The sequence below is a fragment of the Hoplias malabaricus genome, chromosome Y, assembly GCF_029633855.1.
Source record: "Hoplias malabaricus isolate fHopMal1 chromosome Y, fHopMal1.hap1, whole genome shotgun sequence".
In the NCBI taxonomy this organism is placed as follows: Eukaryota; Metazoa; Chordata; class Actinopteri; order Characiformes; family Erythrinidae; genus Hoplias; species Hoplias malabaricus.
In genome coordinates, this window is record NC_089820.1 from 24,377,815 (window position 1) to 24,391,314 (window position 13,500).

Consider the following 13,500-nt stretch of genomic DNA (forward strand, 5'->3'; position numbering starts at 1 on the left):
CAGGTGCATGGGAAACCTGCACGCGAGAAACATGAGTACTAACATGTCTTATTATGCATATTAATATATGTTAATCAGCCAGAAACGCCTTGCCAGTAGGGTATACGTCATATCAGGTATAAAACTGTGGAGTCAGATGCGAAGAGTCAGAACTTTGCGTGGAAAGGGCACTTTGCGTTTCTTATGTATTAGTTCTCCTGGATCCAGTATTGTAATAAATACTTTGATTTGCTTTGAACTTCACTCGACTGGTCTTTGTAAAACTTCCGGAACGAGCACGCCTCCCTGAGGAGGAAGGTTCTATTTTGGAACTTTTTGATATTTTCTAAATTTTAATTACTTTGGGAACGGTCCAAAAAGAACATTAATTCTTCAGTAACTGTATCTGTATCTATATGTTTATGTATTTTCTGTAATATGCTTTAGCAACAGCGTACTGTATTACATTCATGCCAATAAAGCACTGCTGAACTGAACTGAACTGAGAGATGACTAGAGAGAGAGAGAGAGAGATGACTAGAGTGAGAGAGAGAGAGATGACTAGAGTGAGAGAGAGAGAGAGAGAGAGAGAGAGATGACGAGCGAGAGGGGAGAGAGATGACTAGAGTGAGAGAGAGAGATCACTAGAGAGAGAAAGAGAGAGAGAGAGATGACTTGGTTATATCTAGTCTAGAGGAAACACTCTTGTCCAGAAGTTTGTGGACACTTGCTGTTCCAAAATATCTTCTGAAATAAGGGGATCAACTTGGAGTCTGTTTTGTTTTTCCGGCAGTAACAGCTCCTGCTCTTCTGGGAAGGCTTCAGACAGGATGCTGGCACATTTCTGTAAGGGCTTTCAGGATCTAAGCCATGAGAGGTTTAGTGAGGTCGGATCACCATGCTAGAGGATTAGTCCTGATCCTGTAGGTACAGGGTGGAGCTGCATCACCCCAGAGAACACAGTACAACTGCTTCAAAGCCCAGTGCTGGGTGCTTTTTACTTCTTTAGCTCACGCTTGGCATTGGTCTGTATTTCTTTAATAGTTCCTATAGAGATAATACTTCACAGTGGGAGCACATTACGGAAGTCAAATTCAATATTTCTGTATCCATAAACCTTTGGTCACTGTGTTTATTATGAACGTAAATCAATAAATGAATGAGCAGCCTAACCTCTGGTAGATGTGATCCCGCCATCGCGTTGCCAAGCAAACTAACACAAACAAACAAACAAACAAAGAATAACAAACAGCCTCTGAGCCCTACAGCAGCTCCCACCAGTAAACTCCACCAGCACAGGGCAGGAATAACCTCTCCTCAAAGGAGTCCTCCACCGAGACACTTAAGTTACTTTTATAAACAGCGTTAAAAACAACCCCGACCTCTCGTAGCGAGCCGCACACACGCCTTTCAGTTTCGCTTTGTGTAAAGTAGGAAGAGAAGGTGCCGTAAAACCTGGACTACACGCGCCTCTCCAACCGCGGAGGCGCTCATTTTAGCGTTTCAGTCTGGACCTTGTTTGCTCAGGTTCTGGGTAAAGTTTACAGCAACCAACCCTCGATCCTCTGTAACCTTTAATCAAGTGATTTGTCAGCAGTCAGGTTTAAAGTTAAAGACTCTTCATTTCTTTTATTTCGGTAAATGTACACTTTAAAACACATAGAAACTGATTACATTTATTTATTTTAGCAACGGCCTCAACACAACGGCACTCTGCCTCAGAAAGCTGCGCATGCTCAGACCCACAATATTTTTAACGGTTTTTTTTTTTTGTGAAATACGTTTTCTTAGCTTACTGTTGTGTGATTAACTGTTGCAAAATTACACGGTGAATTAAAAAAAATTAAAGTTCAAGTGTTTATCACTGTAATTACCGTCATTTTACCTCTTTATCCCTCTCTCAAATTGTGTTACGCACTGCAGAAATAGCACTGTGTAGCTTTTATAAGAGAGTTGCAGACCACCCCTTCACCTCCTTATACATTTCTGCTCAGTGCTGTAAAAGTGAGTAAGCTCTACTACAGTAGGGGGAGCCCAGGGGCCAAAACACCAATTCCTCTTAGCCTTCTGCTAACGCTAACTAAAGGACTGTTGAAAGACACTACTGTTAAACTAGTACAATATGTTTACATTAATGTACTGTGTGTAATATTTCTGGTTCCCTTACATTACTCCCACTGTGAGCTGTGACTGGTTAAAAAAAAGCACTTTCTAGTATTTCTTTATTGTTTATTGTAGGTTGTGTCTCGCGTTGTTGCACATTTGAACTGATGCAGTTTGTAGTTTGGTGTGTAGCACCTCGAAAAGAAGTTTCATTTCACTGTGTACTGTACACACTGTATATGGTTGAAATGACAATAAAACTTGCCTGGGAGTGTGGGAAGCACCCTGCAGCTCCTCATACTCAGGGCAAAACAAATAAACAACAAAAAAGCTGGCACTGGCTGTGAATTGTGCTCATGAGACTGGGAGACTGCGAACAAGTAGGTAAAATGGTAGTGGTATTATTGCAGCCACTAGAGGTCGCATATTGAATCCTGACTAATGAATCTACTTTATTTATGTACTTTGCTCCTACCCTAAACACTCTCTGATTAAGCCGTGGACTAGTTTTCAGTAAAACTGCAGCTCTCCGGTTTACATTTGACCACCTACCACTCCTACCTTTACCACAGCGCTCCAGGGGGATGTTCCGATGATGGAGAGTGTTTCTACCAATGATACCCTGAAGACCCAGACTGCTCTGATTGCAATGAGCCACATAAAGATTGAGCTATGGGACCAATGCCAGATGAATGCATGTACTCCTTTATTTTTCTTATGGAGGCTGTAGATTAGAAGCTGTTTGTACGTAGTGGAACACAGTGTTGTAATCCAAGGCTTTCAACAACAGGAGATTTTTTTTTAAAGTTTGTGATGAGTTTGTAAAGAGTGTGTTCAGTTTAAAGGACAAAGGATCTGACAAATGTCTGGGGTTTATAGGCAAATTCAGATTTAATGAACATAAACAAGTACATAAGCTACTATTTCCATAACTTGTAAAAAGCCAAAAAAGCTTGAATTTTTTTTCCCGCAAAATAAAGGAAAAAGTAAAAACTGAATACAGAAAATATTTGGACTCCGTGTTGTCCTGGCAGTATTTACACTATGTACAGTGTTGTTGTGTATTTGCCAATAATCCTCCTGTAAGGCACCAAATGCTAAGTAGCATGATACGTGTCACTACGATTTACAAAACCATACAAACATTAACACTCATCACAGTTAACGTAAATACCATTTTCACTCTTCAGTGGAATCCGTAAGTCGTGTGAGGATAATTGTTTCTGAACGGTTGAGCTTACTTTTCTTAAAGGAGCACTCCAGCCTTAAACTGAAGATTAGCGACATTATTATGCACTGATGAGCAGCGGAACAGTTTCAAGTTTTCAGCGATCTCTTGACTACAATACCCAGCATGCATGGCACAATAATATCACGCGACCACTGGGAACCCCTGTGCTGTCAACTAAAACTGACTGCTAGGCTAGCCACGGATGTTTAAGCTAAAACGCACAATAAATGGACACCAGAAACAAGTATTTTAGCCTTGTGTCTAGGGAAAAGAAAATCAAACGGGTATAATCTAGAAAATTGTGTTGCTAACATTAGCTTTTAGCTTGTAGCCTCCTCATTTGATGTGACTGATTAAAGTTAAGAAAAAAGACTAGTGAAGCACCACTGGAGGACGTGAACAGACAAGTTCACCACAGACGCAGCAATGGTTATCGCTTTCCTTCTTTGCTGAAGTGTCCCTTTAAGAGATTTTGGACTTTAAAATTGCACCAGCTGGTTGACTTTTAGCGATAGAAAATATCCTTCCTCTAGAGTTCATAGATGAAGATCATGAGACTTTGGGAATATGAAAAAATCTTTGATATCAACTCAAAATTCAGATTCAGAATAAAATCACGTTTTACACAGTCATTAAGAACAGAATCGTAGCGTGGTGATGTGTGTTTACGGAGTTTCACAGTACAACTGAACATAGATCTGGAAATGCTGAAAAACAATCGTAACATGGCAACCCAACGCATTCAATAACACCACTCCAGAGTCAAGGCTAATATAACCCTAATTTAATACATGTAATTAAATTATAGGCCAATAAAAGCCTTAATTATAGATTAATAAAACCATTCATTTCATCAGTTTCCAATTACGAGAGAAAGTGCAGTGCTCAGCGTTGGTTAGAAGTGATCATTAATGATCAGCAGAGGATTCCGTTTAGAGTGAGTTTAGGTGAAGTTTTATCAGGTTTCATTAAGGGCATTTGTCACTAGAATATTAAATCATCGATCTAAAACAAAGTGCACACACACACACACACATGTGAAATGTCTAACAACTGCAAAGAAAAAAAAACGTAGAAGTGGTGTACTCACATTTGGACTGAGCCCCAAAACATGGCAATGTATAAACAAGCTGCAAACACTTATTCTGCCTTAAAATCACCTTTACAAAAAGATTTAGACTGAAAGATTGAAAGACGTTTCACAACCGGGCGCCAGTTCTTTTTCTTTTTATGCTATTAACATATTCAGGAACACAAATCGACTTAAATTTTAAGGAAAGCCACATGCATTTTTTTCCCATCACCCAAATACATGTTAAAATACTATTTCTTTTCCTTTTTTTTTGTTGACAATTCTACCAAAATGGCAACTCAAATCACAGTAGTCTGGTTGAAATGAGAGCGCGAATAGGGTTGCGGCGGAGTCAGAACTGTGACTTCTTTTGGAAACTGTAAACCAGCAGCTACCAGTAAGTAGCCCGTAATGACGCTCGGGAACACGTGGTCTGTAAACACAACAACCTTCCGGCTCTTAATGAACATGACTCGGGAAATGCTCAACTGTGGTCGACAGAGTCAAAATCTATGAAATAGAATCTTCAAAAGGCATTTTCAGATGAAGAAATTGGAACTAATATCTCACATTAAGAAAAATAAAGTGCATATCAACACCTTCTTTATACACAAAGTATCATACTTCTAAAAGTACGGTTCTTAGTAAACAATGCAGGATGGTGTATTTACCATAAAGTAATATCTCCTTACCCCAAAAAGGCCAAATAACGTCTGGTAGAAGTCTCAAAATATTACTCAAAGAACTCCTTTGTTTTCTCTTTACAAAAAATAGGCTGTCCATCAGTTTCACTGAGAGACGTACCGTGCCCTTTGAAAATGTACAATTTATTTATAAACTTAGAAACAGTAAGAGTTTGATTAGCCAGTGTAAATACACAGGGGTTTCTGTGGGGTATAAATACTGTAGCTAATTTTACAGGTCGGAAAAAATCTGTTTTTCTCTACGCTGTATTCTGTGGATACCAAAAATACCTATGGTGCAACCTCCTACACTCAAATATCCAGCTTTGAGGTGGAGGACAGGTGAAGGCAGCAGTATTGCGTGTGTAATCTTTCATCCGGTGGCTGTCTGGTTGCCGATGACTCGTAGAATTTCCCGGTGGATGCTGGGGTCCTGTGTGTTGATGCTCGTATCGCCCACCTGTCCGTCCTCGTAACTGATTGGGTGAATAAATACAAGACCTCAGTAACCTGGTAACACTTTAATTAAACAACGGCGCTCTCCTTTTTAAAGCTGTACTATGGATATTTTAAGGATTTGGGGACATCTCTTGTGGAAATATGTAACTACACACAATTTTTTCCCCAACACAATTATCCTGGTTTTTCAAATTTAACCAAAATATCTTTTATAATGACATCATGTCCCCATTTGAAAGCGTTCCTGTGTCAGTTACTTACACAAAGAAAAAGCGTGTACAGACGTGATCAGTGTTTGGAACAACCCAAATGTCTCCGTGCTTGTGCAGATCCGGTGAAGTGATAACTGTAAGACGAGACGTTACAGTTAATCAAACAAGTCGAACAAATAACATTTTTGTTGTCCACGATGTCCAGATACCGTACCTTCACATAAGGCGATGCATTTGAGATTGCGACTCTGTAGAAACTGTGGCTGCTGACCCTTCTTCTGTGACTGCAATCGAAACAGATTTTATCGAATCGAATGCAATCGAATCGAAACAGGTTTTATGCTCCTTTATACAGCCTAGGTTGATTTCCTACACAGACAAGACGTTCACTCTAGTGTAATTGATCAAACTAACGTCTCTGACTGTACTTGTCCTTAACCATCATCATGACTTCAGTCTCTGAAAATCGAATACGACCCTTTAACCAAATTACCGACTTGTTTTGGGTTTTTTTTCCACTGTTGAACATGTAACAGACCAATGACAAACATTGTTTTACGTGTTCAGACAGCCACAAATAAACGGAACCCAGTAACACACGTTTAATTTGTTACAGTGATAATAATCCGTTCCAATTTTTACTTTCGTTCCTTTTATGTTTTTATTCTTAAAGTATTCGTCAACATTTGCCTTTCTCACTGAACACACTTCCTCCCTATTTCACTGCACTGCTTCAATTTCCATTAACGAAGCATGTGAGAAACAGCATCAACATCTGGTTTCACCTGCAGATGTATATTGGTCTTGTTTGTAGCAGTCTCGTCTTTTGTCGTAACTTTCTGTTGTTTCTTATTCATCCCTTTAAGAAGATACAGAAAATCAACTTTGGGAAATATTTACGATTTACATTTACGGCATTTATCTTTAGTGTAAATAACTGAAAGACTTCAAAGAGGAGCAGAAATATCAAACCTGAGTAACCAAAGGATATGCTCGACAGTGGGCTGAGATAGATTCCACTCCCATAGATGGCGCCATGGAGCTGCGGTCAAGCAAAAACCATCTGAGATGAGCTTGCGTAGTAAAATGATCATGAACAGTCTTGTTTATAATTCCTTTACCTGGAGTCTTGTGTTAGACGCCACGACCAAACCGTTCCTCAGAATGGAGTGCCAGTTCTCTATATGCGATCCGCTGAATGAGAAATCAATTTATTATTTATTATGTCAGTTCAAGTCTGACCATTTACATCTGCACTAAACATCTCAGTTCTCTCAAAGTAAATATCACATTTGAGTGATGGCTGTAAAGCAGCAGATCCAGAGGATCCAGGTTAATCACTGAAGAATGTAAAAGAGCAGTGAGGAACTCTTCTTCACGTTATGAGACAGCTCTTACACTGACACCTAGTGGCCGATGGAGTATCAAAAATACAGTGCTAAGCGTATTTAAAATGCCACGAACTGTATTGGGGGGGGGGGGGGGGGGCTCTATGAAGCATTCCACCCCTGGGCAAGAATGGCACAATACTTTACTTTCAAAACTACAGCAATTACTGTTTCCAGTCGTTTACAAAGTGGTGTTTATAAAAGGGATGTAAAACAGTGGTAAACATGTCCCTGCCCCATTTGTTTTGAAATGTAAATGAGTTGCACATTATTGATTTTAGTTGTTATTTACTTTTCTGGAACCTCGCTACTTTTCTTGGTAAAAAAGAAAGACTAATTGCACCTTTAAGTAACAACAGCATTGGTGTTTATGGCCAGAACTTACTGGAAAGCAAAGGTACTTCCAAAGAGGCCTTTGGCAGCTCTGAAGTTGGATTCTTTGGCCGGTGGACTGCTGAGCAGGAGGAACTGGTGGGGGGTGTGCATAAACTTCAGTTGCTGTCGTGACAAAGAGAAGATGCAAGTGTTTAAAGATACTAAAGCTTTCTTTTTTCACTCATAATGAGGCAGCCTTAGTCCTGAAGTTGGCCTATGCAGCATAAACAAGTGCTATAATATGAGTTTGTTAGGGTGACCAGATCTGAGATGGTGAAAAAGAGGACACGTCTCTGGGGGGTGGACGACTACTGACGTGCAGACTGACCAATTAAATGTTCACAGAGAGGGTTATCGACCAATAACGGTAGCTCTACAGTCAGACCGTCCAATCAGAAGATTTTAGGCTACTTCACCACGCCCCCTTCTCACTCAAGGGAACCAATCGGAATTCTATGTAATCTCTAGAAAAACAACATCCCGGATGTTTTTTAAGTCTAAAAAAGAGGACATGTCCGGGTAAAAGAGGACGTCTGGTCACCCTATGTTTGTGTTTCTGTGTGTGTGTGTGTGTGTGTGAATTTTAAATGTGAATTAAATATGAGTCCAACAATACAAACTCTCTGAGAGTTGTGATTTATGATCCTGCTGATTCACTCCCTTCAACCACAGGCAAGGAACCAAATATTAACCCTTTAAAGCCAACCGTATCAAATATGATTTTTAGAAGTGGCTCTTTCATCATTTAATGAAGAGAAAACCCAAAACAAATTTCCATCCTTTTGGGGCAGTGTTCTGAGTTCTCCACTGAACTGTGAATGAAGTGGAAGCATTTACCAAACCATTACAGAATTGTTGCTATCATCAGGAAAACACAGGAGAAACTCTCAAGGCTGCGTTTGTTAAACTGAAGCAATACCAGGTGTGATCTGTGTGATGTTACTTCTAGTAAATCTAAACATTTGTGTTCCATTTCATAGCTGTAGTGTATTCTACCTGTGAAATGCTCATTAATTATAATAAATATTCAGAATATTCAGTCTGCTCTTTACAGCAGCAAAACACATTTAGACAATTTTACATGAAACAAAAATGTATTTTTAGTTTCCCACAAGCCTTTGTGTGTAAATGTGTGGCTCTGTTGTCGACAGAGATTGTGTGAGACTCGGAGGAAGAAGATGATGAGACAGAGGACTGTGGGAGGTCTGTTGAATGACCTCAGGCCCAGGTTTAGACAGTAACAGAAACAACTGTAGTTTCTCTAAATGTGAAAACACGGCTGTGAAGATCAACAAAAAAGAGCCTTGGTGCTTTTAGTGTTTTTATTACCACCGGTTTATGAAACGTAAAAAGGTCAGAATGAAGAACAGAGGGCTCATGGGTCAAGGACCTCCGGAGCAGTGTTTCTCTTCGGCTCAATGTTACTTTTTCCTCAGAATTTCTGAAGACAATATCATTTGATATCGATTGTTTAATTGAAATGAATCAAAATTAAAAATAAATGAAGAACAGTTTTAACTGATGCAGTGAACTAAATGAAAGACCAATTACAGAAAACTATAATGTATTGGTAAATGCCTAAATATGATGCCTTCAACATGTATAGGATCCAAAAATAATCAATTAACAACATTTATATTTTAGTTACAGGGCCACATAATGTGTGATTTATAAATAAAATCAGTTTTATTGTATTATTATTATTTCATGTGTCAGGCTTTAAAGGGTTAAACAGAGAAAATAACATTAAATACGAGCATTGTTAATCTGCTCACTGCTGATCGGAGAAGTGAACGAGACTCACCCTGGTCACTGGGAGCTTTACTATGTGAGACCGGTTACTGGAGATGACCCTGCGACAAACAATAACACAATAACTATTCAAATAATTGAACGTTTTTAAAGAAGCATTTGTGATATTTAACTTGTGACCTCTCATTTACCAAATGACCTCAGCTTTAGGCCCAATCCCATTTCACATTTTTACACCTAGCCCTCATTTTCAAGTGGAACCTTGCCCCGTGGAACTGAGTAAAAACGTGTAGTGGTTAGAATCTTTGCCAGCAGCTCTGTCAGTCTGCAGTGAGATCAGAGGGGTACTGCAGGACTTAAGTTAACTTTAGGGCATCATGTTCAGAAGAGTTCCACAATCTATATTTACATCCACTCCTGACTCTCTTCTTATTCAGCAACTGTTACCAGCTCCACCTTAAATGTTGCAGTAGCCTCAGGCACCATAATATAATTACTTCACTATTTAAGGCGGAACTGGTTTATTTACTAGCTAAAAAACTGACATTCCGGGTGACTGTCTGTGAGGAGTGTGGTGTGTTCTCCCTGTGTCTGTGTGGGTTTCCTCCGGGTGACTGTCTGTGAGGAGTGTGGTGTGTTCTCCCTGTGTCTGCGTGGGTTTCCTCCGGGTGACTGTCTGTGAGGAGTGTGGTGTGTTCTCCGTGTCTGCGTGGGTTTCCTCCGGGTGACTGTCTGTGAGGAGTGTGGTGTGTTCTCCCTGTGTCTGCGTGGGTTTCCTCTGGGTTCTCCAGCTTCCTCCTACGCTCAAAAACACACGTTGGTAGATGGATTGGCGACTCAAAAGTGTCCGTAGGTGTGAGTGTGTGAGTGTGTGTGTCTGTGTTGCCCTGTGAAGGACTGGTGCCCCCTCCAGGGTGTATTCCCGCCTTGCGCCCAATGATTCCAGGTAGGCTCTGGACCCACCGTGATCCTGAACTGGATAAGCGGTTACAGATAATGAATGGATGGATGGATGGAAAACACTGACATTTGTGGCTTCTTCTGTCCCTTGTGAAGCCGTCTTTCCTGTGATTCACAAGTCATTCATAACACTCAGTTTGGAGTGTGCTTCTGAAAAATCTTTGTTTGAACACTTCACCGTAATCGTCTTTCCCAACAAGAATTGGGACCCCCTACCCCTAGGCACAACTGAGGAGTAGGGCTAAGTGGTAGGGGCAAAGAGTGAAATGAGACTGACCTTTAGTCATTATTTTTCAAGACATTTGTGTTAATCTCACCAATAAACAAAGCAAACTAAGCTGTGAGTAGGCTCGGGTGATAATTGTGGTTGTACTTCCTTCCTTTTGTGGGGAGCCATTGCACATGTGGCCCACACCCATTCAGCTCAATTTCTGTTTCATATTCTGTTTGCATTTATCACTTAACTTTTTTTCAGGACATTTAAAAAAATACCGTAGCGTATAATTCATGAAAGCCTACATTTGGTGGACATCATGTATTTCAGTGATGGGGAGTCATTCATGTGGGGCCTGGGGAACTCTTCTTCCCACTGGCCCCTCACACAAAGTAACTCATTCATACAGACAAAGTTGCACAAGACTCTTCTAGGCCACCCCCCTATGATACTGCTCCACATATATTTCTCCTAATTTTGACAATTGAACTTACAGCTATTTATTTTCTGCATGATTGATGACTGCATACATGTTCCGTAAATGATTTCCTAAGACATGTTACATGTTTAAATTATGGACCTTTCTGTTGTTACTGTGGAGTGGTACAAATATGTAACTAAACTAAACAATTAAGATTGACATGTACAGGGAAGTCTTAGCATTCACCACAGATGGTAAGTGGCACTGTATGAAAACTGGCAGCAGCAACAGTGTGTAATGTATTCTTCTGTAATGGTTTCACACGGTCTTGTATGAATCTTTTGTTTTAATGATAAATAGTAAAAACATTGACATCTCTGATTCCCTATAAAATATTTTCAAAGTTACCTTGGAAACACTGTTATCTATCATCAATTATTATCAGTGTTATCTATATATCAGATATTTTTACATTCATCTAACTAATATTCATTCATTCATTCGTTATCTGTAAGAACTTATCCAGTTTAGGGTCGCGGTGGGTCCAGAGCCTACCCGGAACCAGTGGGTGCAAGGTGAGACCACACCCTGTAGGGGGAGCAGTCTTTCACAGGGTGACACACACTCATACGTTCACTCACAACTATGGACACTTTTTCTCCAATCCACCTACCAACGTGTGTTTTTGAGCATGGTAGGAAGCCGGAGCACCCAGAGGAAACCCACGCAGACACAGGGAGAACACACCACATTCCTCATAGACAGTCATCTGCAGGAAACCCACGCGCACACAGGGAGAACACACCACACTCCTCACAGACAGTCACCCGGAGGAAACCCACCCAGACACGGGGAGAACACAGCAAACTCCTCACAGACAGTCACCCGGAGGAAACCCATGCAGACACAGAGAGAACACACCACACTCCTCACAGACAGTCACCCGGAGTAAACCCACACGGACATGGGGAGAACACACCACACTCCTCAGGGAGAGTCACCCGGAGGAAACCCACCCAGACACGAGGAGAACACAGCAAACTCCTCACAGACAGTCACCCGGAGGAAACCCATGCAGACACAGAGAGAACACACCACACTCCTCACAGACAGTCACCCAGAGCGGGACTCGAACCCACAACCTCCAGGTCCCTGGAGCTATGTGACTGCGACACCTACCTGCTGTCGCCCTTAGCTAATATGAACTATTATATAAATACAGAAGGTAGTAAGTGATAGAGAGATTTGTTACCACTGTAATAAAGGGTGAGCCAGTGGATCGATTCTGTCCATCTGCTTCTTGATCTCCAGGTATGGCGCCTGGTTGACACAAATTGAACCTTATAAGTCCATCTTCCACAAAAATGTTTCAGCTATAATTGAAGAAACCGCTTGAGACATAAATAACTAAACTACTGGAAAAAATAATGCAGAGTTTTACAGAAGAAGCATTTCAGATACCTGGGTCATTTCTCTGATCGATGTGAGGCTATCGAGGGCTCTCATTACTCGATCATAGTCCTTTTTCTAAGAAAAAGCACAGGGTTGGTAAAGTATGAACGAGCACAAGATCATACAGTTGCAGTGTATTAAATCAGACATAATATGTCCAAAAGTTTATGGACACCCCATTACAGTGAGTCAAATCAGTAGACGCAGACGCTCAAAAACATTGTGCACTCTCAGTTTATATAATCTCCAGGAAATAAATGAAATAAAATAGGACGCTATGGATCGGCTCCATGAGCTGTACGTTCAATACAAAGTGTTGTGTATTCAGTGTGAGTGTTTAGGTAATAAACTGAAGTGTACCCTTGGATTGAAGGCCAGGGTCTGGGAGTCATTGGGATCCACTACAGAGGGATATGGCTCAAAAATGACAACTTTCCTTGGAGACTCTAGAGCAGATCGACACATGGAGACCAGCAAGTCCACAACCTGCCATTATCAATAATTATAAATAATAATTATAACATTGATAATAACTAATCAGATCATAAAAACACAAGGTAGAAAAGGAAAAGCAGTAGTTAAAAATGCAGTGTGTTTGTGTGTACTGCATGATGTGTCTACCTGGGCACCTGTGTGTTCGCATGTGTTTGTGTGCGTGTGTGTTTACGTGTACCTGAGCACCTGCAGCAATCTCTTCATAAGTTTCATGTGTTTATGTATGTGTGTGTTACATGGGTGTACATGTGGCTATCCTGTGTGTGTGTGTGTATGTGTGTGTGTGTATGTTTATATAGGTGTTCCTGGGCACCTGTGGTGATCTCATCAGCAGCCCTGTGTATGTGTGTGTGTGTGTGTGTGTGTGTGTGTGTGTGTGTGTGTTGGTGCGTGTGTGTGGTGTGTATGTGCTTTTATATGTGTGTACCTGGGCACCTGTGGCGATCTCATCAGCAGCTTCATTCATGACTCCTAGCGTTTGGAAGGCAAAAACACACAGCTCTCTCTCACACACTGTGGGCTGTGAAAACACAAACATATTTCATTAGCAGCAGAAAAACTTCAGCCATGTACAGAGAAATCAGTCATCTTCTCCAGTGCCTGTTTCACATTATTCATTCATTCATTCATTATCTGTAACCCTTATCCAGTTCAGGGTCGCGGTGGGTCCAGAGCCTACCTGGAATCATTGGGCGCAAGGCGGG

The 13,500-nt window shown here is 40.8% G+C and overlaps 1 protein-coding gene across 2 annotated transcripts in view; it reads right to left on the bottom strand.

The window, feature by feature from the left end:
• Nucleotides 1-2,901: 2,901 nt before the first annotated feature.
• Nucleotides 2,902-13,500, bottom strand: part of LOC136678064 (protein mono-ADP-ribosyltransferase PARP8-like) — a 74,294-nt gene continuing 63,695 nt past the window's right edge. For both annotated transcript variants that reach the window (XM_066655868.1, XM_066655867.1), the window contains exons 15-26: nt 13,224-13,316; nt 12,662-12,787; nt 12,311-12,376; nt 12,102-12,169; nt 9,307-9,355; nt 7,513-7,625; nt 6,861-6,933; nt 6,712-6,781; nt 6,525-6,598; nt 5,954-6,023; nt 5,789-5,873; nt 2,902-5,544 (exon numbers count right to left, since the gene is read on the bottom strand). In XM_066655868.1, the coding sequence (XP_066511965.1) occupies nt 5,442-5,544; nt 5,789-5,873; nt 5,954-6,023; nt 6,525-6,598; nt 6,712-6,781; nt 6,861-6,933; nt 7,513-7,625; nt 9,307-9,355; nt 12,102-12,169; nt 12,311-12,376; nt 12,662-12,787; nt 13,224-13,316 (990 nt within the window). In that variant the 3' untranslated portion in view covers nt 2,902-5,441. The remainder of the gene's footprint in view (nt 5,545-5,788; nt 5,874-5,953; nt 6,024-6,524; nt 6,599-6,711; nt 6,782-6,860; nt 6,934-7,512; nt 7,626-9,306; nt 9,356-12,101; nt 12,170-12,310; nt 12,377-12,661; nt 12,788-13,223; nt 13,317-13,500) is intronic.